Source organism: Puma concolor, chromosome A3 (genome assembly GCF_028749965.1).
Source record: "Puma concolor isolate L17-30 chromosome A3, mPumCon1.1.hap2, whole genome shotgun sequence".
NCBI lineage: Eukaryota > Metazoa > Chordata > Mammalia > Carnivora > Felidae > Puma > Puma concolor.
In genome coordinates this window covers 79,603,582-79,630,563 of record NC_141669.1, presented here as the reverse complement: position 1 = coordinate 79,630,563, position 26,982 = coordinate 79,603,582, and the positions used below count along the sequence as shown (strand labels likewise).

The 26,982-nt window shown below is 42.8% G+C and overlaps 1 protein-coding gene and 1 long non-coding RNA gene across 9 annotated transcripts in view; one reads left to right on the top strand and one right to left on the bottom strand.

Annotated features, from left to right (window-relative positions):
• Positions 1-26,982, bottom strand: part of VWA3B (von Willebrand factor A domain containing 3B) — a 214,686-nt gene that overhangs the window by 4,828 nt on the left and 182,876 nt on the right. For 6 of the 7 annotated variants that reach the window (XR_015249267.1, XR_015249268.1, XR_015249269.1 and 3 more), the window contains exons 23-26: positions 16,008-16,119; positions 11,208-11,332; positions 9,623-9,760; positions 7,182-7,282 (exon numbers count right to left, since the gene is read on the bottom strand). Coding sequence is in view for 3 of the 7 variants with exons in the window: in XM_086701270.1 (XP_086557396.1) it covers positions 7,182-7,282; positions 9,623-9,760; positions 11,208-11,332; positions 16,008-16,119 (476 nt within the window). In the remaining 4 variants the exon portion in view is untranslated. Of the gene's footprint in view, positions 1-7,181; positions 7,283-9,622; positions 9,761-11,207; positions 11,333-16,007; positions 16,120-26,982 lie in introns of those variants that run through there. The other variant, XR_015249270.1, reaches the window with a different exon arrangement.
• On the top strand, positions 12,773-25,170 carry LOC147582557 (uncharacterized). Of its 2 annotated transcripts, none has more exons than XR_015249273.1 (3): positions 12,773-12,917; positions 21,990-22,224; positions 22,954-25,170. It is a non-coding gene; the product is annotated as an uncharacterized LOC147582557 (long non-coding RNA). The 2 variants fall into 2 exon arrangements; XR_015249272.1 differs by having other exon boundaries at positions 21,990-22,284.

The window sequence follows — 26,982 nt, the reverse complement described above, 5'->3', positions numbered from 1 at the left end:
GAGAATACTCTAGAAGGATACGTGCCAAAATACAAATGGTGATTACTTTTGAAATGCGGAACTATTTTTATATTCTTTTTGCTTTTTTTCATATTCTTTTTGCTTTTAATTTCTAAATTAAAATTATATTAACAATGCATACTTTGGAATAAGAATAAAAATATGCAAGCTGTCATGATCAGAATAAAAAGCAGACCAGAATTTTGATCAAGGAAAGCCTTCATGTCATGTAAGCAGCTACCCCATTTTACTGATGTCAACTAAGTTCAAAATATTCCACAGGAAATGTCCCTTTGCAGAAGGGGGGGGGGCAGGGTAGGTGTGAATCTGATATGAGAGTTCTTATCTGCGCCCCCCTCCCCAGCCCTCCCCATGCCCCTCCACTCTGATTGGCTCAAACCCACTCTGAGGAAGAGGGAAGGTGGCCATGCTCCAGACTGCTAGCCAGTGGACATTATGCATCAGCATGCCTGGAAAGGCGCTGCTAAATGGCTTTCTTTTGCCTCATCTCCTACCAAAACCAAGAAAAATTCAGTGTCCTATTAATTACTTTAGGCTCTAGGTTTGATTAAATAATGTGACAAACAGGTAAAAATTACATATGTGTGTGTCAGGGGGTGGGGGTAAGGTGAGGGAAGCCAGGCATGGTGACTTCCACTGGCTCTTCAGAAGCAGTGGTTCCACTTTGGGGAGGAAAGTGCTGAGCACCCACTCCACACCCTCTTTGGGTCAAAACCCACCTCATTCGCCTGACTAATGCCAGCTTGCCAGTTTGCCCTATCTCACTGGTTTCCTGAGGCCTCGTTTCTATTCTGCTCTAAGTGTCTGTCAGAAAGCCAATCTTAGAATGGGAGGACCTATGGGGTAGGCACCGAATAGATGTCTGGTGAGGACCATGAGACCCCTGAATTTTAACAATGGAAGGAGCAGAAAATGGAGAGACTGATAAGGCTGCTGCCATCCCAATTGTTACCACTGGCCCTCAGGGTTAGAAATCGCTATGATTCTCTATGCTCTCTTATATTAGGGCACCGCAGAATGCTTTCTGAAAATAGGCAATGGCATTTGTCCCTCCAGATAATATGGGACACTCACAGGCAGGGTTTGTTCTTGAACTGCTCTTTTATTAAGGGCTTTGCTCCAGCCTAGGAAATGGGGGTCCTAATCTGACCAGAAGAGACGAGGGAGCTAATGACATACTGAGGCTTAATGATTTTAGATGCACAGCTCCTTCTAAGGGAAAAATAGTCAGCAGTGATGAGGCAAGATTATAGGAAGTGATTCATCTCATGTAATGTCAGAGCCAGCACTGAATCTTGAGGCTTCAATCGAAGACTTAGTATCACTGCTGTCAGGAAGACAATGTGAGGCCACACTACATAGAGGAAAGGGAGGAATGTTAACCAGCACAGAATTATTATTTCCTTTGGGACACATTCTTAAATGGTTTGATGGAAAATGATTAAACTGTTCAAAGAAAGACAATGAGCACTAATACTCAGGAATCAGGAGCTGACCACAGACCTGGACAGCACACATCTGAACTCTAGGAGAGTGGTCTCCCCTCCCATAGACTTGTACACAGCCATGTACCCAAGACTACACAACTACAATCACACATCAAGAAAAGAACAGTCCTTGCCTTCAGGATCTCACTGCCCAGCAATTTCCTTCGGATGTCCAGTGATTTTTTCAAAATAGAGAAAATGATTAGTTCTCTCTGGTTTTCCTGATCACATTAAAATTTTTTTTGTTCATTTTTGAGAGAGAGAGAGACAGAAAGACAGAGTGTGAGCAGGGGAGGGGCAGAGAGAGAGGGATACAGAAGCCTAAGCAGGGTCCAGGCCGGGGCTCGAACTCACAAACCATGAGATCATGACCCAAGCTGAAGTCAGACACTTAACCAACTGAGCCACCCAGGTGCCCTTTCCTGTTCACATTTAGAATGTTGCTAACTTTTTCAAGAAATCCAATTCCCTCAAAGTGAATCTCCTTAAGGAGGAACCTCAGAGGTAATGTGCCCAAACTCTGCTCTGTCAAGAATGGAGAGTGGATCCCAGCTATGACTGGGAGGCATATTCAGCCAGTTACATGACACCAGGTATGCGATCCAGCTCAAGCCTGCTGGGGCACCTTGCCTGGAGGAACACACAGTCCCCAGCCTGTACTCAACCACCTCACAGCAGGAAGTTGAATAAGGCTTGGTAGAGTCACTTCCTTTCACTGGAGAAAACCAGAAGCCAGAGCACCAAACCCACCAGGCATGCTTCCCCTGTAGCACCCGAGGCTGCGGCCTTCTGACAGGAACAGGATCCCGGGAGAGAAGTCCTGCCTGACAAGGAGGGAGGACACCAAGAAAGGGGAAATTCCTCCTGGTCTGCTTGCATCTTGGAATTAGGAGAAATTACATGTGTATTCTCTAAATGGAGAAAGTTATAGCCAGGTTACGGACGATTTTAACCCAGAACAGACATCTCTATGCCATGAAATGTAGAAAAAACCTCAGGGACATTACTGAAGGTGGGTAAAGCAAGAGTAATCATTTCCCTCCAACAGACACACTCTCAGAAGGCACAGCTCTCTCTCAGCTGTGCTGTCAGAAAATGCATTCAACCATATAGCAAAGAAAAGAGAAAAACCAAACCAGTGCGAGCCACCCATGATTTCACATTGCAAATATGGAGATACTAAACACTCTCTTCTTTAAGAACTAGTTGTTTGGAATTTAGCAATATGGGGAACATATTGGATGATGGAGGACAAAAGTCCTCAAGAATCATTTTGGTGTCAAATTTTGAGCTGAAACTTAAACTCTGCATCAGTTTTGGCCATATTCAATCAGTTTTGAACCCTTCACCCTCCAAAGACTTCCCTCTTTCACTGTCTGTCACCCTCAGTTAGGAACCAGAAGAGGGGCCTGGGGGAAATACTCTGTCACCCACAACTGGAGGTCTCAAAAAAGAAGAAAAAGAGGAGGTACAGAAGATGGAGAGCTGAATGTCTGGCATCCTGGTCCACCCAGCTGCCTGGGGCTATGTACCCCTTGTCTGATCAACCCCAAATGGACGGTTAGGGTGGATTCAATATTTTAAAGTTAAATTTAGTCAAGTGCTGTTCTGTTGGAGTTGCAAGCTATAGCACATTTCTTTAATCAGCCCATGAAGAAAGCACTGGGATTTTTTTTTTTTTAATGGTCTCATTTCGTATAATGATGTGAAGGCTTACTAAAGATAAATTGAAGGGAGGCGGTACGTATAGAGTAAGTGAGGATGTGCTCCTGATGGGAAAGGACCTGCCAGAAGGAAATCCCAGAGGAGACAAAATAAGACCTGCACCTTCAGTCTGTGTGCTCACACCTGCTGGCCCTGATTGTACAAACAGAGAGAGATTAAACTCTGAACCTAGTGTGTTGGACATGACCTCTGCTTAAGAAAGTTAAATGTAGTCTCTTGCTAGTGGGGAGGCAGAGAAAAAAAACAGTGGAAGTTACCATGGGGAGACTAGAGAGTCAATGAATGCTTCTGCTGTGTAAAGAAAGCCCTAGAAATCTGGGTAGGTAATTAGCAGCTAAGAGCTTTAAATAAGGCCTGGAGCAGGACTAAGATAGAGAACAATTAAAGGCTTTTCTCAACATAGAAAGAATTGAATTTTAATTCTAAAATAGGATTGATAATGTTGAATTTAGTGAAAATGGTCAATACCTAGACATATCTTTTCATATTCCTTTAAAATGTATTGTAATTTGGATATGATTTTGAGATTAATAAAACATGTGTTATAATTATAAATGAAACATTATACTCACCTGGAAGAGAATGAAAGATTGTAGTGTATATTTTCAATAATAATACCTAGGGAAAGATGCTCTATGAAACCATGCACCTCTCAAGGAACAATGCTGGGCATCCACTAATATTTGTTCACTGGGTCATTCTTCATTGGGCATATCCTATGAGCTGGACCTTGGCAACTATGATCTAGAAGTGGACAGAACCTGACATCTGCTTTCAAGGACTCATGCATAATGGGAGTGAGAAATTAAGAAAGTACATGGCCAACACAAGGGAAATTTTCTGTAATGAAACCGCTACATGATGCAGTGAGATCACCTCACTGCATAGAAGGGCTAGAGTCTCGGATCATGACATAGTGATGGTGATGCTTGAGTTCAATGTTAGAGTGCCCTAGTGGCCAAGGACAAAGAATAACATTCCAGGGGGAGGGAATGCTTAGCTTATGCAAAGCACAGATCCCTGAAAAAGCATGGTGTGGGGGGAAAGCTACAAGTAGTTTCGCATGGTTAGTGTACAGGGGGCTTGTGAGAAGTTGGTTGTGGGGTGGCTAGGGAGAAGTGAGGCTAGGGAGGCAGGCCTGAATCAGATCCACAAGAGGCTAAGCTAGAATAATAAGATGGGCTAGATGGGTGATGGGTAGTAAGGAGGGCACTTGTGATGAGCACTGGCTGTTGTATGTAAGTGATAAATCACTGAATTCTACTCCTGAAACCAATATTGCACTGTAAGTTAACTAACTAAAATTAAAACAAAGAAAACAAAAAGCAGAAGGGGCCTAGGAGGGGGACTCTGAAGGGTTTTTAGTAGGGGAGGGGCAGGAACAGATTTCCACACAAGGAAGATTCCTCTGCTCAGCCTTTCAGAAGCGGGCTGGGACTGTAGCAGGAGGAGGCCAAAGGCAGGGGCCTCAAGAAATGAGACACCTGACCTAAGGCAGTCCAGATCCAGTAAAGCTGAGCAGTATTTGCAAGTTAGATCAATACAGCTTGGAGACCAATGGGGAGTAGTGGGTGAAGGGCAAGAAGAAGCCAAGGATGACTACCAGATGCTGCTTGGACAGCTCCATGAACTGGTGGGTGGAAGAGAGAACTAAGTCAGGGAAGGCAGAGATGAGAGTGGGTCTGTGGAGAGTTTTAGATGTGCTGAATTTGAGATTCTGTGCCCTCAGGTGAATGGCTGGAAGTAACAGGATTCCCGCCAGGGCCTGACCAGCTGCTTTACCCCAAGCATGCAACAGACCATCTCCAATCCTCACCTGTGAGCAAACAAGTTCCTAGATGATAAGCAACCTGCCCAAGGACACAAAATAAGTGAGGATGGGGCTGGGACAGGCACTCAGGTTTTAGTTTCCAAGGCCCTTCCCACTATAGTTATCAGCCATGTCTGCACATTACAACCAGCAGGGGAGCTTTTAGAAAAGCCCATCCCGGGTTCCACTCTCAGACACTACCATCCTGATGTCAGAGGATAGGAATGTTGTGGGGTGGAGAGGGAGATACGAGGTCCTTAGTGTAAATGGAGTCGTGAAAGCAAGGGATGTGGGTGAAATGAGTGAGGCAGGGAAGAAATCCAGAGGGAGGAGCCATGACAGGCCTCAAGAGATGGAGGGGTGGTTGACAGTGGTAAATAGACTGGAACAGCCCACACACTCAGTGTGAGCATGTGAGAGGTCTTGAGTGGCCGCTGTGGGAATAGCTTCACACAGGGGTAAGGGAGGGAGCCAATACCCAAGGCTAAGGAGGGGGAAGAGGAGGCAAGAGAGAGGAGACATCAGCCCATGAGACTGCCACATAGAGAGCAGCTGTGAAGGGAGGGAGCATGCCAGGTCACATGGCAGAACTAAGGGAGCTCTATGGATTTAGGACCGGGTGTGTGAATGCATGCACGTTAGGGGAGGCAAAGTTGGGTTTTTGCTGAGGTGAAGGAATCAGGAGAGGAGCTAGGGAGATAGGAGAGAATCCAGGATAACTGATGGAGCAAGGACTGGGTAGTGGGGAAGGCCTCTGGAGTCTGGTGGGCAGGTCAGCCTTGGACAAGAGAAGGGATTTTGACATCAGGGAGAAAGAAGTTTCCACAAGCCTAGAGGTGGAGGAAAAGGAGTGGAGGAGAGACACCTGATGGTTTCTGCTTATGAAGTACAAGGTGATGCCATCAGGAGAATGAAGGTTGGCACCCATGACAACCCACAAACTCCACAGTGAAGTTGGAGGGTGTTTTCATGATCCCTTTCCCTAACCCTTGCTCCTTCCCTCACCCTTCATCTCCAAAGTCATGGCTCCGACTCCAACTGTGATGCCCCTCATCGGCCCCAAGGACTTGGGTTTTTGCCTGCTTTCTAGGCCTGCATTTCTTCTTACTGACTTTAACCTATCTTTCCAGCTTTTATTTTTTTTTTTATTTTTTTTTTTTTAAACCTAAACTATTTATTTATTTTTTTTTTTCAACGTTTATTTATTTTTGGGACAGAGAGAGACAGAGCATGAACGGGGGAGGGGCAGAGAGAGAGGGAGACACAGAATCGGAAACAGGCTCCAGGCTCTGAGCCGTCAGCCCAGAGCCCGACGCAGGGCTCGAACCCACGGACTGCGAGATCGTGACCTGGCTGAAGTCGGACGCTTAACCAACTGCGCCACCCAGGCGCCCCATATCTTTCCAGCTTTTAACGATACTATTTCCTCAGACGAAAATGGATTCACCCCACTGTAGCCCCTGGAAACTGCCACTTACCCACTCACTCATGCTCACCTGGGCACAGGGCACCAGGGCCAACACCTTACTCTCACTCTCCAGCAAGGGGAGAGGCAGATGGTCCTAACTGAAACTTAATCTAACCTTTGCTTTAGAGTGAGACTTCGTTAGAAGGCTTTGAACCCTTACAAATAAAAGGGGAATAATTTCTTCATGCCCATGACAGGATTGAATACTTTTCTGAGGAGTCAGTAAAATTTGAGATTAGAAGCAGACAGACAAATAATCAGCAAGTAAGAGGTGTGATGTTGAAGGAATAATAATCATAAAACCACATTTTAGGGGCACCTAGGTGCCTCAGTTGGTTAAGTGTCCGACTTTGGCTCAGGTCATGATCATGCGGTCTGTGAGTTCGAGCCCCGTGTTGGGCTCTACGCTGGCAGCTCGGAGCCTGAAGCCTGTTTTGGATTCTGTGTCTCCCTCTCTCTGCCCCTCCCCTGCTCGCACTCTGTCTCTCTCTCTCAAAAGTAAACAAACATTAAAACAAAAACAAAATAACCACATTTTAAGCAGGAGGTCCTCCACTTCTGCTTTTCTCCCCAAGTATTTATAGAGATCATGAATCCCAACCCAGAAACAGATTAAAGGTGCAAAGATATAAATAAAATTCAGGGAGTATAAAAAGTTGGGTCTACTTACACTTTTGGATCCTCCTGAATTGGGGGTGATTTTATATGAGAGCAAGAGAGAGCATACTTGTTCTGGCTGATCTTAATAAGTGCACTCCGAGGGCAAAATTCCTGTAATAATGCCAAAAGGGTTCACACAACTTAAGTCAGAAATGTCCACAATTTAGATGTAATTTTGTTTAGCTCAACCCATTATAAGAGCTGCTAGCCACTCTCCTATTCAGAGTGACATTTAAGAGGGCAGTCAAATTGCAAAACCTAGCTTGATAATCACATGCTGAATGAAAGTCATCGCTGAGTGCTCTCATTTCTCATTTCTCGTGTCTCCATATCCTGGATCACATGCCAAGGCCATCCACACAAGATGCACATGACTGCCCACGCACATGCCCATGCATGCCCACACATCCCTCAACAGAACCACCTTCCTTTCTACCTTTACTTCAGCCTTGGCCACCTCTTTCCTGGACTCAGAAACTATAACCACCACCCCGGGCTTAATGTGCCGCCATCAGCCCCATGAATCTATCAGAATGGTCTTCAATGTCTATCCCCCTGACCATGCTGCTTTAGTCTCTAGGGCCTTGCTGTCATGTGGGTAAATTCCAAGGTCCCTCCTGGACTTTGAAGCTCTTTCTCAGGGATCAACTCTCCCCACACCCTAGGGCATGCTCAGGGACATCTCTTCAAATGTCCCTTGATTTGCTTTCCCCTCTCTTGCCTAGGAGACATCCCCAGAGTTGGTGCTGCATATCAGAAAAGCTTCCTGCGATAGGGTGTCTGGGTGGCTCAATTGGCTAAGTGTCCAACTTTGGCTAAGGTCATGATCTCACGGTCTGTGAGTTCGAGCCCCACATCAGGTTCTGTGCTGACAGCTCGGAGCCTGGAGCCTGCTTCGTATTCTGTCTCCCTCTCTCTCTGCCCCTCCCCTGCTCATGTTCTGTCTCTCTGTTGCTCTTTCTCTCAAAAAATAAATATTAAACATTAAAAAGAAAAAAGCTTCCAGCCTGCTGCCCTGCCAGATGTCTGTTTATTGTCATCTAAATAGCTCTCGGAAAGTCTATTTTCTCAAAGTTTTTTTTTTTTTTTTCTCCTGGGTTGATGAGAAGGTGCCCCTTTCTCTTTCTTGTTCTGTCAGATTGGATATAGTGCTTCTAGGGCCTCTGGCTCTCCTGGTCTTCACTTCTTGCCCTTAATTTTAAAATTTATTTACCACGACTCCTCCTCTGATGAATACACCTCATATTATAGTCAAGAATTGACTGGTTATTTATATTCTGTATACTAGACAGTTGGGCAAAGAGATTTATTCAGAATGTAGGCTGTGGAGCCAGATTGCCTGGGTTCAAATGCTCACTGTCCCACTTACCCTGTATGTGACTTAATCTCTCTGCTTCAGTTTCTTTATCTCAAAACGGGGATAGTAAATGTACCTGCTCACAGTGTTTTGAGCATTCAATTGTTCATTACATGTAAAGTACCTGGATTAGTATCTGTGGCACATAGTAGGTGCTTAATAAAGTTAGCCACTAGTATTTTGCTTCTTCCTTTTTGCTTGCTGGTCTAATTTCCAGGCATATTAAATGGTCCATCAAGACAATGTTATTTCCATTAGCAACGTTATTCATTTAAGAATTTAAAAAAGCAATTTTGAGAACCTTCATCAGGTGCTGTGCTGGGGCTACAAAGATGAATAGGTCACTGTCCCTGCCTTCCCGCCTTTAAGGAACTGGGAGGTTGGTAAGGAAGCCAGTGTGGGAAGAGGGACCCCTGAGGGCCTCAGCAGGAAGTTAGGCAGAGTCTTTCTAGTGACAGGAGTTTCTGTGGAAAGAAGATAGGAAGGGTGGTCCAGGAAGAGGGAAAGACTAGGGGCTTAGAGAAGCCAACAGTGTTCAGGAAGCAGTGAGTCTTCCACGGGGCTGGGGACATGATGGGATCAGGCCGGGCTTTTTCTTGAGGTTGATGAGAAGCATGTGTGCGTTGCAGGAAGTGGGGGGGGGGGGGGACATCAGGCAGACAAGCGACATCATCAGATCTGTAAACTAATGAAGGGCTTTCTAAAGCATTTAGGGAAATTCATAAGGAGGACAGAGAGGGGAATGTAAGGCCAGAAAAGGCTAGTAGCAGCAGGCAAGGGAGAGAGAGAGAAAGGTGCTGTAGGAACCCGGGGAGGACAGTAAAGAACCGGCATGAGCCTCCCCAGCCGTCAAATGCGGAATGACAGCCAAAAAGGCCATTTGATGAAGGAGATAGGAGCCATGGTGACCTTACTAAGGGTAGATTTTGTGTTGAAGACTGGATGTACAAAGGGAACATGTACAGCCAAGGAAATCATTCCTTCAATATGTCTGGCAGAGCCAGGAAAGAGAGGCATTGCCCAGGAGAGTAGGGGTAAAAGAAGCTACCTTCTGCCTAGTGAGAAAGCCCTTTCCTCCCTGAAAGCCTACTTACTCTCCGGTTGTTACACTTCAAAACTGTGTAGAATTTATCTTCGGCCATATCCTGATTCGGAAGTGCTATGACAATGGCAGGGACATAGAAGTCAAATCCGTTGGGTATCACAATTTTGGCAAAGACATAATCTCCAACCTGTAGATGAGAACATTATGCCATAGCAAATATTTTAAAATACCCGAAGATGGTGAGCAAGTATTGATGCTACAATTCAAACACATATTTTTTTCTCTACTAAGAAAGAATCAATGGTTTCAAACTTCTCCAGGCTCACTGGGCCACACCCAGAATTCTGTGATCAGTTTGGGGGAGCCCCATTTTAGCAGGACTTCTTCACCTGACAAGGATCCTGGGGATGGCCAGCAAGATGCAAGATGGCCAGAGGTCTGGAAACCATATCCTACAAAGACTGGTTAAAGTAACCTATTTCACATAAAGACAAGGAGGGATACAAACAGTGTCCTCATTGATCTGAAGGGCCCTCACCAAAAGGAAAGGAGGTTTGTTTAATGTTGCCCCCAAGCACACGCCTGGAATCCATGGGCAAAAGTTACAAAGAGACAGCTTCTGGAAGAAGGGAAATCTTGTGAAGGGGCATGCAGAGGCTGCTGGGCACTTGTCAGATGGACAGGACCATCTGTCAGGGACAGAGTGCACCGACAGGCGCTCTGGGTCAGCTCAGGGAGGTGGCAGCAGACAACCAACATGGAATCCTGGGAGTGCTCACGGCGCTTTTCCTCCCAGCTCCCCGTCCAAGGAATGGCAGTGGTGGAAGTCTGGGAGGCTGTCTGTCTACTCTCTGGCCTGGGCACTGAGATGCAGGTAGTGGCAGGAGGATGGGACAGAGGCTGCACAGCTTTTATGAATTCATATGCAGAGGAGAGCACATCAGCCCAGCTCACCTGTGGAATGCATGTTCAGGTGTAACTGCATTATGGTATCAAGGTCTGGCATTAACTGACTACAATGTCAAGGGAAGTGCTACTTCTGCCCTTGTTATTAAATCTGTTTTAATATAATCTTTTGCAGTTAAAAGTTTTAAAGGCAGTTGTTGGGGCACCTGGGTGGCTCAGTCAGTTAAGCGTCTGACTCTTGATTTCGGCTCAGGTTGTGATCTTGCAGTTCATGAGTTCGAGCCCCGCATCAGGCTCTGCACTGAGGCAGAGCCTGCTTGGGATTTTCTCCATCTCTCTCTGCCCCTTCACCACTTGCACGTGCACTTTTTCTCTCAAAATAAATAAACTAAAAAAATAATAAAATAAAGTTTTAAGGGAGTTAGCAGTTATAGCAACTCCCTTCCACAACCATCTTCTGTAAAGTGACAAGGGCCACAGGTGCTAATGCAAGCCAGTCTGTGCAGTCATGAGACTACCCAATAGAGGGTTAGCAGATGAAAGTGGAGCAAGAAGGTCACCAGGCAAGAGGCCAGAGGAACAGGGGCCACTGCTTTTCCTGCTCAAACTCAAGCTCCCAAGAGGAGCCCAACCAGATGTTTAGCAAAGGCCCAGCAGTGGCCTCACCATCCCATTATCCACAACTGTGGGGATGGTGGAAAGTGCCCCCGGATCGCTGTAGCAGGTACCTGGAGCAGCGGGCAGGGCATGGCACCCCCGACAGGTGTGATGAATGAGGTCGGCACAACCTTGGTGTCTCCATACCTGAAGCCCACCAGTGCATGGGTGGGGCTCACACACTTCTTCACAACCCCTGAAAGGAATCAGATTTAAAATATAAAGACAAATGATGCCTATTTCCTTAGGCTCACCCCATCTTGGCAATCCCAGTCATCTTCCTTGGATACAAGTCGCACCCGCACCCCCACCTCAGCCAGAGGGCTCTCCTGTACTTAGGCTGGAGAAAAGGGAATGTGCCCTTGTTGAGGCCCTCAGCAAAAATGTGGCCCATTCTCAGCGGTCAGAAGACTGCAGAAATACTCCAAGTAGGTAGGTCAGTTCATGGGGTGAAAGACGCAGGAGTAGTTCTCAATCTTTACTCCAAACAGGAATTGCTCTGGCTGGAGACTGGATCTTTTTACCTTTGGCTGTAAGAACTTTCTCATATTCACAGCCCAGCTTAAATTCCATCTCCTGAAAAAAGGCTTTAGCTTTGCTTCACCAAAAGCAGCCCCTCTACCTGCCCCACTCCCCTGAAAGTCATCTTGCACACCTATTCATCATATTCTCTCCTTCCTTCAGCCTCAGGTTTCTTTCTTGTCCCCTGTGCTAATTCTTGCCCTTATGAATTTCTGCTAAGGTTTCTAAATGGCTGTTAAAGTTTTAAAATTGCAAGCAGCTCCCTTGATGCCCAGGAGAAGACAGGAGTTGTTTCTATCTCCTAAGAGAAGCTTTCACATGGGATGACACAAAAACTCCTTACACACACTTGACACTTCCCAATTCAGAAAATACTGTACATTACCATATGTAAAATTTTTTTTAAATGTTTGTTTATTTTTGAGAGAGAGGGGGAGGGAGAGAGAGAGTGGGGGAGGAGCAGAGAGAGAGGGAGACACAGAATCCGAAGTAGGCTCCAGGCTCTGAGCCGTCAGCACAGAACCAATGTGGGGCTCAAACTCATGAACCATGAGACCATGAGCTGAAGTCGGATGCTTAATCAACTGAGCCACCCAGGAACCCCTGTACATGACCATATTTAATCTACATAACAACCTTATAGGGATTCTAATTGTTTTAAATCTCATTCAGAAAGATAAAGATAAACTGAGGCTCAGAGAACTTCAGTCATTCCAGTCACATGGCTACTAGAGGAGAAAGGCAGACTTCAAATAAATAAAAACTTGGAATTTTCTGACCCTAAATCATTATACCTGAGAAGGTATTCAGGTCCCCCCTCCCACCTCTGCCACCTGCTTTTTTCTTCCATTATAACTTGTTTCTCTGGCACAGTGCAGAAAATTTTTGCAACTCAAGACTTTTCATCATCGTGAATTTCCTGAAGTAAATGCTTCTTGAAGGACAGGAAGGATGACCCAGTTCCTGCAAATAGGGACTTAAAATAAGGTATTGAAATGTGTCTTCCTCCTTGCCTTTCATCATGCTGATGAGCCAGGCTATCAGCTTGTCACTTCCATTCTGAACAATGCAGTCATTCCTTAACTAGATAATCCACGCTGACCCTGGGAGAGAGTCAGCCACACAGAAATCCCTGCCCTGATTGCCAAGGACGGCAGCCACAACCAGGCCAGCTCTCCTCCAGGCCAGCTCTGCTCCAGCTCCTGGTCTGAAGCAACAGATATTCTGATCCAGTCACTCCAAAGCCACCTACTACTGAGGTACATTTTAAAGCCAGATATTTTCCATTAGAAATGTTTAGCAGGCTTTGAATAGAAGTTCTCAGAAAAGGAGTCACCGATGAATATCATGCTTGTGCTCCACAAACCTCTATTTGGCCTTTTTTCCAAGGGAGAAATAGTAATGCACGGTGACCAGGTGATCTCAATTAGTGTCATTAATGAGGGCAGACGGACATCATGTGTCTCTGGATGGGACGCCCTAGCAATCTGTCCAGAAATACACACTCTGAGTCTAAGCTATCTGCAGAACATTCTATAAAGTAATTGACCTTACTCAACATCAGTATCATGAAAAATGATAGGAAAGGCTGGAAAATAATTCCAGATTAAAGAAGACTAAGGAGACATGTTAATTAAATGGAATACATGATTCTGTACTGGGCCTATTCTAGAGACAAAAAATATAAAGCCAGAATTGGGACAGTTAACAAAATTGAAATATACAGATAAAAAGTACTATAATAATGTTAAATTTCCTGAATCTTGTAACTTTATTATGATTATGTTAAGAGAGTACCCTTGTTCTTGAGAAATACAGACTGATGCATTAAGGGGTAATGGGGCACAACGATGTTGCCTAATCTCAAATAGTTCAGAAAAATAATGTGTATGTGTTGAGATAAGTAGAGAGAAAGAAAGGGAATAAAATAAAATAATAAATGTGGTAAAATAAACATGACAAAATTAAAAATTGGCAAATCTGGGTAAAGAGTATACAAAAGTTCTCTATTCTTGCAACTTTTCTTTAAGTCTGAAATTATTTTTTTAAGTCTATGATGGTAGGGATTAAGTCTATGATGGTAGGGTTGAAATTCCTGATTAAAGATTCATTGAGGGGAGAGGGAACAAAAGCTAAGTACATCCAGTAACACATGCATTAGCATTTAATTGTCTGAGTCAGTGTTTACTAACAAGCCACTAATAGAAATGACTGATTATACGAGTAATGTATTTCCTCCAAACTGTCTTACTTGAGTTTAAACACAGCTGCAAATGAAAAATTCTGGAATAGCCAGATCCCATGCAACTGTTAGGGGGTCTGTGCTCTCTGCCTCTAATTGCACATTTAAAACAAAACAAAACAAAACAAAATAAAACAAAACAAAACAGGGCAATAATCATTGCTGACATGATCTCAGGTATTGCATGTGGCCCTGGTTATACCTGTTTCCTCTACTTCCCCACCTTGGCAGCAGTAGGTCTCTGGCATTTCTTGTCACACAGGGATGGTGCCAAGTGAAAGTTTGAGCCATTCTACTTTTCTCCAGAACCCTGGCCAGCAAATTGATACCAAGCCCTAATGCAGCCATTTGGAATTTAGTCCTTTCCTGCATTTCCATTCAACTGCCAAATTAGTCTCTGACCCCTCTCTAGGGCTCCAATTCAGAAAACCAAGTAAGGGTAGCTCTGTGTAATCCTCACCTCGCAAATCTGGGTCCCAAGGAAACAGAAGGTTTTCAGACCCTGCTCTTGCAAACAAGAGTTTCACGCCTTGGCTTATATGCTCATCTCAAATGCTCAGATCTGTCTCATCCAGTCAACTCCAAAGCACATTCAGCAAATTTCAAATAAAATATCCTAGCTGTCAGTTCTCCACACATGCCTACCAAAAACTAAAACTCCTGCTAAAGCATTCTTCCCATTAAAAAGATTTAATTAAATTTCATTAATAAAGGATGATTCTTTTCACTGGTGATTGACAGATAATGCCTATGCAAGACTGGCTATGTTTCTGTGATATCATCTTCTTGCCCCATGGATCTTCCTAGGACTCTTTCCCTAAGCTCTCTTTTCCCTTATAGGCCCTTACATGATATCAATGACACTTATGTGTTGATGTCTCAAAAATCTCTATCTCCAGACAGATTTCCTCTTGAGACTCTAGGCCCTTATCTCTAATTGCTTTTCTGACAACTTCAGCATTGCAAGCATTTGGAGATAGGGGCCTAGAGTCCCAAGAAGGAAATCTGTCTGGAGACAGATATTTTTGAGACATCAACACATAAGTAGTGTACCTACAATTCATCATGTTCCAGACACATCATTGTCTTCCAGTCCTTACCAACATCTCATGTAGGTACCACTATCTACCACATGGCCCAAACCAACCCACTCCATATCTACTCTTTACACAACAATGGGAGAGAGCTTTTGTGAACTTCAAGCATGACTATGTTTTTCCTTGCTTTAAATGTGGCTCTCCAGTAAAATCCAAACTTCTTAACATAACCTTTTATGAATGGCCTCATACTTACCTCTCTGAAGACCTTTATTATTTCCTATCTTTCTTTGCATTCTAGGTTCCAGCCATACTCTGCTTTATTTCGCCAGATATAAAATGCTTTTCTCCACCTCTAGATACATATTATTTTCACTGTCTACAAAGCTCTCACTTGAAAGTCACCTGGCTGATTCCTTCAGGATCACATGTCCCAGGAAATGCTTGGGAAAAGCTCTCAGGTTCAGCCACACTGGCCTCTTCCACCAATATGCACTCCAGCCTCAGGACTTTGCAGTGCTATTCCTTCTGCTCAGAACTCCCTCCCCCGAGATAATGACTTGCCTCTCCTTCTTTAAGTGTTACTCATACATCATTTTCCCTAGAAGCTCTTCATTGACCACCATATTTGAAATTGCAGCCTTTACCTTGACACTCTCAATTCCCTTTGTAGCTTGATTTTTCTCTACAGCACTATATCTGACACACTACACACTGCATTTATTTGCTTGCTTGTCTGTGTCTCTCAGTAGAATGTAAACTCCATGAAGACAAGAATTTTCGTCTGCTTGCTGACTATGTGAGACCAACACTTTAGGAATATTACATACATAGAACATAACAGATGTATAGTAAAAGTTTTTACTAAACAAATTAAAGATGAAATATATTTTCTGGCTATTTCCCCCCCTACAAATATAAGTAGAAACCCATCATCATTTCATTTTAGAAATAGAATATCTTAGTACAGCTTATGAAATGTAGTATTCTAGGGAAAGCACAGTTTAAGAACCTCAGGTCCCTAATATCATATTAGTTAACAAAAAAATCTTACAAAATAGATTATCTACCTGGAAAATAAAAGCCATTTTCATCACATCTTGCAATAACTTTCTGGCCTTTGAGAGGATCCAATTTTTTTGATTTGATTTTATTTGTTGGATTTCCTGGAGATTTCTGTTGCTAAAAAATATAAAACATTAATAATTGATTTAAAAAGTCAACACAGACAGTGAAAATCACAGATACAGGGTAGTCTGGGATTCTCTACTGAGAATTGCACTATCAAAAATTAGAGAATATACATATACTTTGTATAATCATTCTGGAGTACTTCCTGTTCTATGTTATTGGGAATAAGCTTTTAAAATTGAATTGATGGGGTGCCTGGGTGGCGTAGTTAAGCGTCTGACTTCAGCTCAGGTTATGATCTCATGGCTTGTGAGTTTGAGCCCCATGTCGGGCTCTGTGCTGACAGCTGGAAGCCTGGAGCCTGCTTAGGATTCTGTGTCTCCCTCTCTCTGCACCTCCCTTGCTCACACTCTGTCTCTCTCTCTCTCAAAAATAAATAAACATTAAAAAAATTTTTAAATAAAATAAAATTGAACTGATATATGGGAACCAGTGTTCCCATCTACCACATGGCCCAAATTCTGCAGCCTAAGACTAATCAAAATGTTAACACATAAAAAAAGTCAACATTTCCCAGAGAATTTAAGCAGGATCCATGGTCTTAAAACATAATATTCAGTATATACAGATACAGTCCAGAATACAACATACTTTTATTTATCTATTTATTTATCTATTTATTTATTTATACTTATTTTAACATTTATTCATTTTTGAGAGACAGAGACAGAGCACAAGTGGGGAAGGGGCAGAGAGAGAGAGAGAGACAGAGAGACAGAGACAGAAAGACAGAATCTGAAGCAGGCTCCAGGCTCTGAGCTGTTGGCACAGAGCCTGATGTGGGGCTAAAACCCACAAACCATGAGATCATGATCTGAGCTGAAGCTGGATGCTCAACTGACTAAAAGACCCAGGCGCCTCTGCAACATACTTTTAAAAAGCAAGCAGGGGCACCTGGGTGTCTCAGTCGGTTAAGAAGCCGACTTTGGCTCAGGTCATGATCTCATGGTCTGTGAGTTCGAGCCCACGTCAGGCTCTGTGCCGACAGCTCAGAGCTTGGAGCCTACTTCAGATTCTGTGTCTCCCTCTCTTCCTGCCCCTCCCCCACTTGCTTGCTCGCTTTCTCTCTCTCTCTCTCTCAAAACTAAGATAAAAGCATAAAAAAAGGTCTTAAAAAGCAAATATGACTGATTTTCAAGTTAAAAGGTGATCAATAGGTCACAATCCTGAGATGACCCAGGTGTTAGAGTAATCAGATAAAGACTTTAAATCTGCAGTTATAACCATGGTCCATGAGGTTGAATTCTTGAAATGAATGGGAAGGTAGTTGTTTTCAGCAGAGAAATAGAAACTATTTTTAAAAAATTAAAAATTTTAGGAGTAAAAAACCACAATATTTGGAAGGGCTCAATAGCAGAATTGATATGACAGAAAAAAGAAACTTGAAGATGAATCAACAGAAATGATCTAATCTGAAGAATACAGAAGAAAAAGACTTTTATTTTTTATTTATTAATTTTTTGAGAAAAAATATTTTTAAAAAATGAGCAACATCCTTCCTGTTCAGATAACTCATTCAAAGCCCAGCTCAATTATAATCTCTCTGGGAAAATTTTACCACAGGCAATTTCAGAAAAAGTAAAGGAAAGGACCACGTTGTAATGTTCAAATGGTACTGTATGACTCAAGACTTGAAGTGAATGTCATGCTGTGTCCACTACACGAAGAAACTGGCAGCATCATTTTGATTTGTAGAGTCTAATTTTAAAATCCTGTTTTCTATATGCTTGTTGACTGATCACTAGTAGAAAGACCCAGTCCCCACTATATCCTCCACTCCCCCAAAGCCCAAAGCCCTCATTACATCAACCAGAACAGTCATTATGCTTTACTTCCAATAAATTTTAGAACCAGTGCTCCTGTAAAATAAATTTAAAATGAATTATTAGAAAACAAGATTTAAAAAACAGACATGCAGCATTTGAGTTTCTAGGTAAGATCTATTTTATCATTCTGGAAGGCAAATAACAAATGGCTTGGGAAAGAAGACTTAAATTCAAAGTACTAACAGACTGGTGAGAAATTTACCATTTTTTTCCTTGGTATTTCATGGCCTGATCACAAGGCCGCCCAAAACACAACAGTGGCACCAGGGTGCAGACAGAGGGCTCTAGGAGAAGCCCTGTAGTTCTGGCTTAATGGGAAAAGGAACTCCTAACACTCACAAAAATTAGAGAAATCCCCTTGTCTTCTTCTCAGACCCCAGTCCACAAGCAGTCCTGTGGTAGGGGCATCAGTGTTGGCAGTGTGAGTCCAAAGGAGCTAAATCTCTGAAGGAGGGGAATCTTCTTGTCTGGTTAGTGGTGCTAGGTTCCAAGAGGGTGAGTGAACCCCGGTGTTCTCTCTCTCTTTCTCTTTCCCTGGCCCCTGTTTGGCTCCAGATGCAAGTAAGTGGAGGCATGCAGCTGAGCTGAGAACATAAAACCTTAGGTTCTGGCTGGAGGACTGGAAAGAGGAACCCCAGGAAATCAGAAATTACCAGGAAGATCATTTATATTACAAGAGGGAAGGCCAAGTATTACCCCAATCCCAAACCAAAGCTACCATAGAAAAGGAAACTATGAACCTACATACTCCTCTTGAATATAGATGTAAAAAATCTGTAAGAAACTATTCGCAAGTAAATCCAGCAACATACAAAAAGGACTGTACATGATTACCAAGCATCCTAGGAATGTAAACCTGTTTTAACATCCACAAATCAATTAATGTGATACACCATATTAATAGAATAAAGGATAAAGCCATATTGTTAAATGTATGGAGAAAGAGTAGTTGACAAAACCCAACACCTTTCATGATGAAGACTCCCAACAAACTAGGAACAGAAGGGAACTTTCTCAACTCAGTGAAAATCATCTATGAAAAGCCTACAGCAAACATTATCCTTAATGATGAAAACCCTTAAGATCAGAAACAAGGCAAGGCACTCTGCCCCTCCTACACATTGTACTTGAGCTTCTGGCGAGTACAATCAGGTCAAGGAAAGAATAAAGGCATCCAGGTTGGAAAGGAATAAATAAAACTGTCTTTATTCATGAATGCTATGATCTTCTACATGGCAAACTCTAAGGAATCCACCCAGCTACTACCAGAATTAATTAACAAGCTCAGCAGGATGTCATGATACAAGATAGATCTACAAAAACAAACCAACTGTATTTCCATGTACCAGCTATGAATATCTTAAAATAAAGCTAAGAAAAGAATTCCAAGGGGCCCTTGGGTGGCTCAGTTGGCTAAGTGTGTGACTTCTGTGCAGGTCAAGATCATGTGATCTGTGAGTTGGAGCCCTGCATTGCGCTGCTTGCTGACAGCTCAGAGCCCGGAGCCTGCTTCTGATTCTGTGTCTCCCTCTCTCTCTGTCCCTCCCCCACTTGTGCCCTGTCTCTCTCAAGAAAAGAAAAGAAAAGAAAAGAAAAGAAAAGAAAAGAAAAGAAAAGAGAAGAAAAAAGGGAAAAGAAAAGAAAACCAAGGGGCACCTGAGTGCCTCAGTTGGTCAAAGGTCCAAATTCAGCTCAGGTCATGATCTTGCAGTTCATGAATTTGAGCCCTTGTGACAGCCTCTTGTGCTGCCAGTTTAGAGCCTGGAGTCTGCTTTAGATTCTGTGTCTCCCTCTCTCTCTGCCCCTTCCCTGCTCACACTGTCTCTCTCCAAAAATAAATAAACATTAAAAAAATTAAAAAAAAAGAGTTTCATTTATAACAGTATCAAAAAGAACAGATATTTAGGAATAAACATCAAAATAAGTGAAAGAACTATACAATGAAAACTAGAAAAGATTGCTGAGAGAAATGAAAGATCTAACAATTGGAGTGACATATCATGTTTATTATGGATTGGAAAATTTGATATAGTTAAGACAGCTATTTTTCCCAAACTGATCTCTAGATCCAATATAACTCACATCAAAATCTCAGTAAGTTTTTTGTTTTCTGGGTTTTCTTGCAGAAATTGAGATACTGAAACTAAAAGTGCCAAAATGATTTGGAAAAAAGAACAAACCTGTAGGATGTACACTTCTTGATTTCCAAACTTATTATCAGAAAGCGTAATCAAGAAAGTGCAGTACTGACATGAAGATAGTCCTATGGCCATGAGAACAGTATTGAGAATCCAGAAACAAATCATTACATTCGTGGTCAATTGATTTTTAACACTTTGGGGAAAATTTTTGCAACTTCTCTAAAAATTAAACATAAATTTACTATATGCCCCAGATATACCACTATTAGATATCTAGCCGAGGGAAATGAAAACTTTTATCACACAAAGACTTTTATGTATTTGTATCAGCATTATGCACAATAATGAAAAAGTGTAAATAATGCAAATGTTGATTAACAGGGGAAATGGATAAACAAAATGTCACATATCCATACAATGAAATATTATTGAGCCACTTATACATAAAACGTACAGAAAAGGCAAATATATAGAGACAGAAATTGATGCGTGGTTACCTGGGGCTGGGGGTGCAAACAGAGACTGAGTGCAAATGGGCATGAGGTATCTTTCTGGGGTGATGCATGTGTTCTGAAACTGGATTTTGGTGGTGGTAGTTGACAGCTGTCAGTTTTACTAAAAATCACTTAATTGAAATAGGTAAACTTTACAGTGTGAACATCGTATTTCCATAAACCTGTGGGTTTTTTTTTAAAGGTAAAAATAGATAGCTGTTTACTTTTGGTTTGCTCTATGTAACTATTCACGGTATTTTGCATGCAGTGGGGGTGAATGAGTGAATGAGCACAGAACCTTCTGAATCTACTCTTAAATCAAAACATAGACCAAATAGGTCTTTTTCTTCAAATCACCACATTGTGGAAACTGGGGACTTTTTTCCTTAGATTTTTTTTTCATTTTTAAATTTCCTGACCATTAACTTATTAATTCTTGGGTCCTCCATCCTAATCAGAGTGCCCGTGACATCACTCTCCAGCTTCTCTTTGCAGGCCATCAAAATGTCCCTTTCCTTCATGATACAAAGCCAATATAAGGTGCTTCCACATGCTTTTTGATGTCACTTTTTTACAATGCTATAGCTATATTATACATAAAGTATTCAACATTCATATACAGGTCTTCTGTTAAGGAAGACTCTAATTTATGAAACAATGACTGTAACAATTGAAATACACCTAGTGAACATAATTTGTCTTGGGTTGCAATTCATGTTCAGTATAATTTGGGCTCATTTCCCTGGTGCTCTATGTAACTGGGTTCTGTTGCAGCTGTCTATCATTTGGATCTGTTTGGAGATGCTTTTCGGGTTCATCAAAAGAAGTGGGAGTATGGTTTATTTCTGGGGAAATGAAAATGTAGGGCAGGGGCCTCAGAAGAGAAGAAATAATGAACTAAATAAAGGTTTAAGATCTCTTGAAAGAACTGTGGGATGGATATATAAATATAAATATATGTATATGTAATTTTTAAATGTTTATTAATTTAAATGTTTATTAAATTAACTAATTAATGTTTATTTAATTTAAATATTTATTTATTTTTGAGAGAGAGAGAGAGAGAGCGAGCACAAGCGGGGATGGGGCAGAGAGAGAGAGGGAGACAGAATCTGAAGCAGGCTCCAGGCTCTGAGCTATCAGTACAGAGCCTGATTGCAGGGCTCAAACCCACAAACATAAGATCCTGACCTGAGCCAAAGAAGGACACTTAACTGACTGAGCCACCCAGGTGCCCCAGAATTGTGGGATACGTAATAAGCCTTCACACCTGTGCTGCTTGTGGCCTATGCAGCATGGACAGAAATGTAAGCTGAATACTACCCTTCTGTTTATGATGCTCCCTTTTCACCAGATTTTGCTGGAGTCCCTTCATTCTCATGGAATTTCTATTTTTACAGATGCAGTTATTATGTCAAAGAGGTGAATGTTACCTGTTTGTTCCTGGGCTTTCACCCAGAGGAGAAACCTAAGCTGTCCTTCAGAATGACCTACTACAATCTGAAATGGCCTCAAAGGGCGGAGACTGGACCAGGAGACAGGAGAAATATGACCAACTGCTGCCCAGCTGGCTGTATGACTTTGGGCAATCTTTTAACCTTTCTGGGCTTCAATTTCTGCATAAGCCAAGAGATGGTACAAACTAAATGATCTCTAACATCTTCTAATTCCATATTTCTTCCCAGAAGAACCTAGGTATTACTTTTTCTATACTACTAGAGAAACTGTCGGGCTGTGTGTATACAAAGACAGGATACTAGCATGATATCTTTGTTTGCAGTTTTCACAATGTAAGGGAAACGCAACAACCAGAGCCGTGAACATGAGTAACTCAGTGTTCCATCATAACACTCCAAAGAGACACACACACCACAGTTTCCTACAATCAGTTCCTCGACAGAAGACTCCATGTAAAGTATTCTCACCCCTAATAGAATTTAGAATCTCGGGAATCTTGAACATACCAAGTAAAATCACCTGTTGCTTAAAAACCTCACCTCTATATAAAGTTTAACTTCCAAAGCCATCTTCCTTCATGCTGCCAGTGTCCACATCACAGACCAGGCAACTATGGAGGTCATCAGATAGCCTTTTCACCTCCAGATGGATATTATCTTGATTTCCAAAAAGATGTCCACATTGATCCCAGAAAGGCAATTCCCCCCTTCAGATTTCAACAATATAACAGATAAGCCACTTACTAGAATCTATGCCTAGATACATTTAAAGTTCCTTTAAAAAATTCTAAATGAGTATAATCGCATTTATTTAACTAGCCCCCTTCATCTCTAGATTCCAAATATCGATTCTCTCAACATCCTAGCCAGAAGCTAACCGATGAAAATGCTTTCTATATTTTCACAGGTACAAATCCGCGAAGTCAATGGCCTGAAATCATCAGAGAGATCTTTTTTCTCTATAGCTGTCACTCACTTCCCAATTCATCTGATATAGAACCACCGTTCACTCTGTGAAGACCTTTCCTGCACGAGCAACACTGAACAGTAGCAACATAGAGCACTATGATGTTCATTTTTTTACGAACAGAAAACGCCACCTAAGAAAATGCCTTTCTAAATGACTGAAAAGTATTGCCTACCTTCAAATCACTCATACACCTGTGGGTTCACCTGAAAGGACCATTCCAGTACCAAAGAACTTTGTACATGCAACATGTTTACTCTTCTTTTGTTTCCAACTGTTACTATTATTGGCAACAATTCATTTCTGGTTGTTTCCACAACATGGAGCTTTATGGAAGAACTATTCACTCTACACTCAATGATTCACCCACACCACTGCACAATCAATGCAGCTACATCACAGATTAAGTAGAGTAGCCATAGGAAACAAATCTACAGGGCCAGCTTTAGTACAATGGTTCATTCCACAGAAATAGAGCATTGGTTTGCTGGGATGGAAGGGTAGCAGTAAGGACAGCTACACACAGCATTCCTTCAGCCACAATGTTGACAGCACCTTTCCAGAAAGGCCATGTGCCACAATTTTTGAATCTTGCCAAAGACTTTAGAAACACTGTACAGCCTATACCAAAGAACATGCCCAGTGCTGTTCTTTTCCTGGCATGCCTTCAGCTATCCACACACAAAATACAAACATGTCTGAGTTTTAAAAAGAAATCTATGGAGGATGAAAGTCAGAGGGGGTGGAGAATAGGAACAAAAATGGTAGCACTAAATAGATAAGGCAACATAGCTCTAGGCTTAGGTGCATGAGAATAGCTGCGTGTCAATCTCAGTGGGGAAGTCAGACAGGCAATGATCCTGGCAGTAAGGATGCTGTCCACTGGGTAATTTGATTTTGCCTTGTTTCCAAAATTCAGAGAATCCAATTCATTTTCTTACCAGATTTGATTACCAGGTGATGTAGAGCAGGATCCAAAACGGTGCCACCCTCCTTTCATTTATGACTTAATTTCAAGGTCACATGCTCAGGTTTTCATTGGTGGGGACAGTGAAGTTAGTAAATGTTTGATGCTTTAAAATTTCCCATTTAGCAACGTGCTTCCACACTACATATAGGATGCATTTCTACAACTTAACTAGAACTAATCTTTGGCTCCAAATCTTGTTATGAAACGACTACTAAATATTTTTTTCTGCCCTCAATCATTGAACTGCTGCCACCCAGCAGCTCCAACATGCTTCTCTGTCCATGTTTTGTCTTAAAAACCAACTAAAGTCTGTGGCTGCTATAATCAAGATAATACTTGTAGTATCATTTATGTTTTGACCTTTCCTCTCGCCAGGATACCCAAATATAAGACCAGAACATTTGCAAACTGGTCTCTGTAAATCATTCAACTCTCTTTAAAACCTTGGTGAGAAGGATGAGGCCAGCCTGGAACATCTGCTGACCTTCACTATCTCTTTCCTCATTTAGGTTTAGAGGGGTTTCCTCCACCCTGAGAATATCTAGGGTCTGCCTCTCTTTTAAAAATGGGTTCTGCAAAAAGAACGAAAAGACCTTATAGGAAAATGTAAATCAGGAATGGGCCCACTCCTGCCCAGCCCTTCTCCGCCACCAAGTGACCACCCAAGTAAATGAGTCAGAAGTCTTTGTATGCTTCCCTTCCCAAGGCATTTGCATTTTATTTTTTTTTTATTAAAAAAATTTTTTTTAACCTTTATTTATTTTTGAGACAGAGAGAGAGCATGAATGGGGGAGGGTCAGAGAGAGGGAGACACATAATCTGAAACAGGCTCCAGGCTCTGAGCTGTCAGCACAGAGCCCGACTTGGGGCTCGAACTCATGGACTTGGGGCTCAAACTCATGGACCACGAGATCACGACCTGAGCTGAAGTCGGACACTTAATGGACTGAGCCACCCAGGCACCCCATGGCATTTGCATTTTAACAGGAGGCAAACTTATCTTGCCAAAGAGTAAAGCTCTAAGGGGAACGTCCTGCCTCAGCCCTGGGCAAAGTCCTCTTGCAAGACCTCTCAGAAGCACAGCAGGTCAGCACTGGGGCCCACAGGGACACTAAGGATATCGCAGCCGAATCCAAGGCTTAAAGGGAATGCTGTGGCCAGGTGGACATGAAGAGAGAATCATTTTCTCCTGTGAGGAGTCTTGGACACCTAGCCTTGCTTTAAAATCCAAAGGCGGGGACGGAGAGTGCTTTTCTGGAGGTGGTGTTCCATTCTTCCTCAGGGAATGGTGTAACTTTAGAAAACACAGCATGTGAAACACACATCCCCAGAACTTCCCTGCAGTTTTCACTTCCCTCTCCTGGGGGCTGCTTCCTGAGCAGATGGCTGCTGAGTGGCTGAGCTGTCTGGCCTTACTCTCCTCCCAGTTTGTGGTTCTGGTGCAATGTGAGTGGCTCCTTAGGAAACACAGGAAACCAACTGCAGGATGAAGCCCTGAACCACAAAACAGTCCTCTGCTCCCCAATACCGTGCGTGCAGCACTGGGCCATGGAGTCAACCACTCTGAAAGTAAAATCTCCAATTAACGTTAATCAATAGCAACTCAAAGGGCTTTTGTGGGGAAAAAAAATTTTTTTCTTTTTTCTTCTCTTTCTCCTCCTCCTCTTCCCCCTCCCCCTTCTTTTTTTGGTAGTGGCAAAGGAACTGATATATATGCATTAGATGCTGCATAAAATTATTTTCCTAGCTTGAAGACCAAACTTGTAACATCTTCTCGGGAATATTTCTTCACTACGCCTTTAGGAAAAAATCAAAGAGAAAAATTTGAAGTGTTTTAAATAGTTAAATCTGAAAATTATCACAGCCTTCTAATCTGTAACTCAGATGTTACTGATTCAGTTATCCATATGTTGCTACCCCATGAACAAATGCCACACACTGGAGCTACTTTTGTTTCACTGCCTGGAGTGTGGACCACAACCAGCTATCTGCTGTATACAAATATATATCTCACACATGGCTACAGTATAAAAATAAATGCTGGGTCTTTAAGAAAACTTTTCAAGACCTCTGTTGTGGTTACTCCACCTACCTGCCCCCAAATCCATTCTGCCCTGCCCTGCTCCATACCTCAAGAGGGTGACCCCATGGATGACACCACCTTATGTATTTATCTTGCTGGCCAGCTTCTGGACAGGGGGAGCCAATGGCAGGCCAGAGGTCAGAGGGCAGCAGGAGGAGAAAAGACTGGGGTGTCGGTTCCATACTCCTTCCCTGCCCTGTCTCTCTAGAACTATCTCCCACTCCTGCTAGTGGATTTAGCTCTTACAGGGCTCCAGGAGTACCATTTCCTTCCACCCCTTCATGTCTAGGGGTAACGACAACTTCCTGCTATTGCTGGTTGTTGGGGGCCCTGAATCCCTTTGGCCACCCTAGACCTACGTCCACCTCTACAAACGGTCCCTCCATTTCTTCACTTGAACTGACTGAATGGGATTCTGTTTCCTGCTTGGCCCCTATTGATAAGCCCTCCACACTCAGTTCTACTCCAGAGAGGGAGGTCAATGACCATACTTAAACCTGCTGAGGGTAGGATTTGTGCTTATGAAAAAAACCTAGTACAGGACAATGCTGAGGTCTGCCCAGCTAAAAGCTCCAGCAAAGAGGGTTTTATTCAGCTTTAGGATGAAGAGACATTCTGGCTGTGATTTTTGTCACCTCAGGGATCCCCAGAGCTGATAGTCACCTTCCCACTCCAAAACATCAGGATACTAGACAGGAAACTTTTTAGATAATATAGAGTTGGTGGGAGTTTTTCTTCCCTTCTTTCAATTCCTTCCAGTGACTGGTATTCCCAATCAGGATTCTCTCCTTAAGACCTCAGCTGACTGTGGGACGATCACGAGGCTGGCAGCACTCTCCCTTCGGCACCCCCACCTGTCCCATTGGAGTGCCTCTCTCTCTGAGACTTCAGCCCCACCTGGCCACATCTACCATCA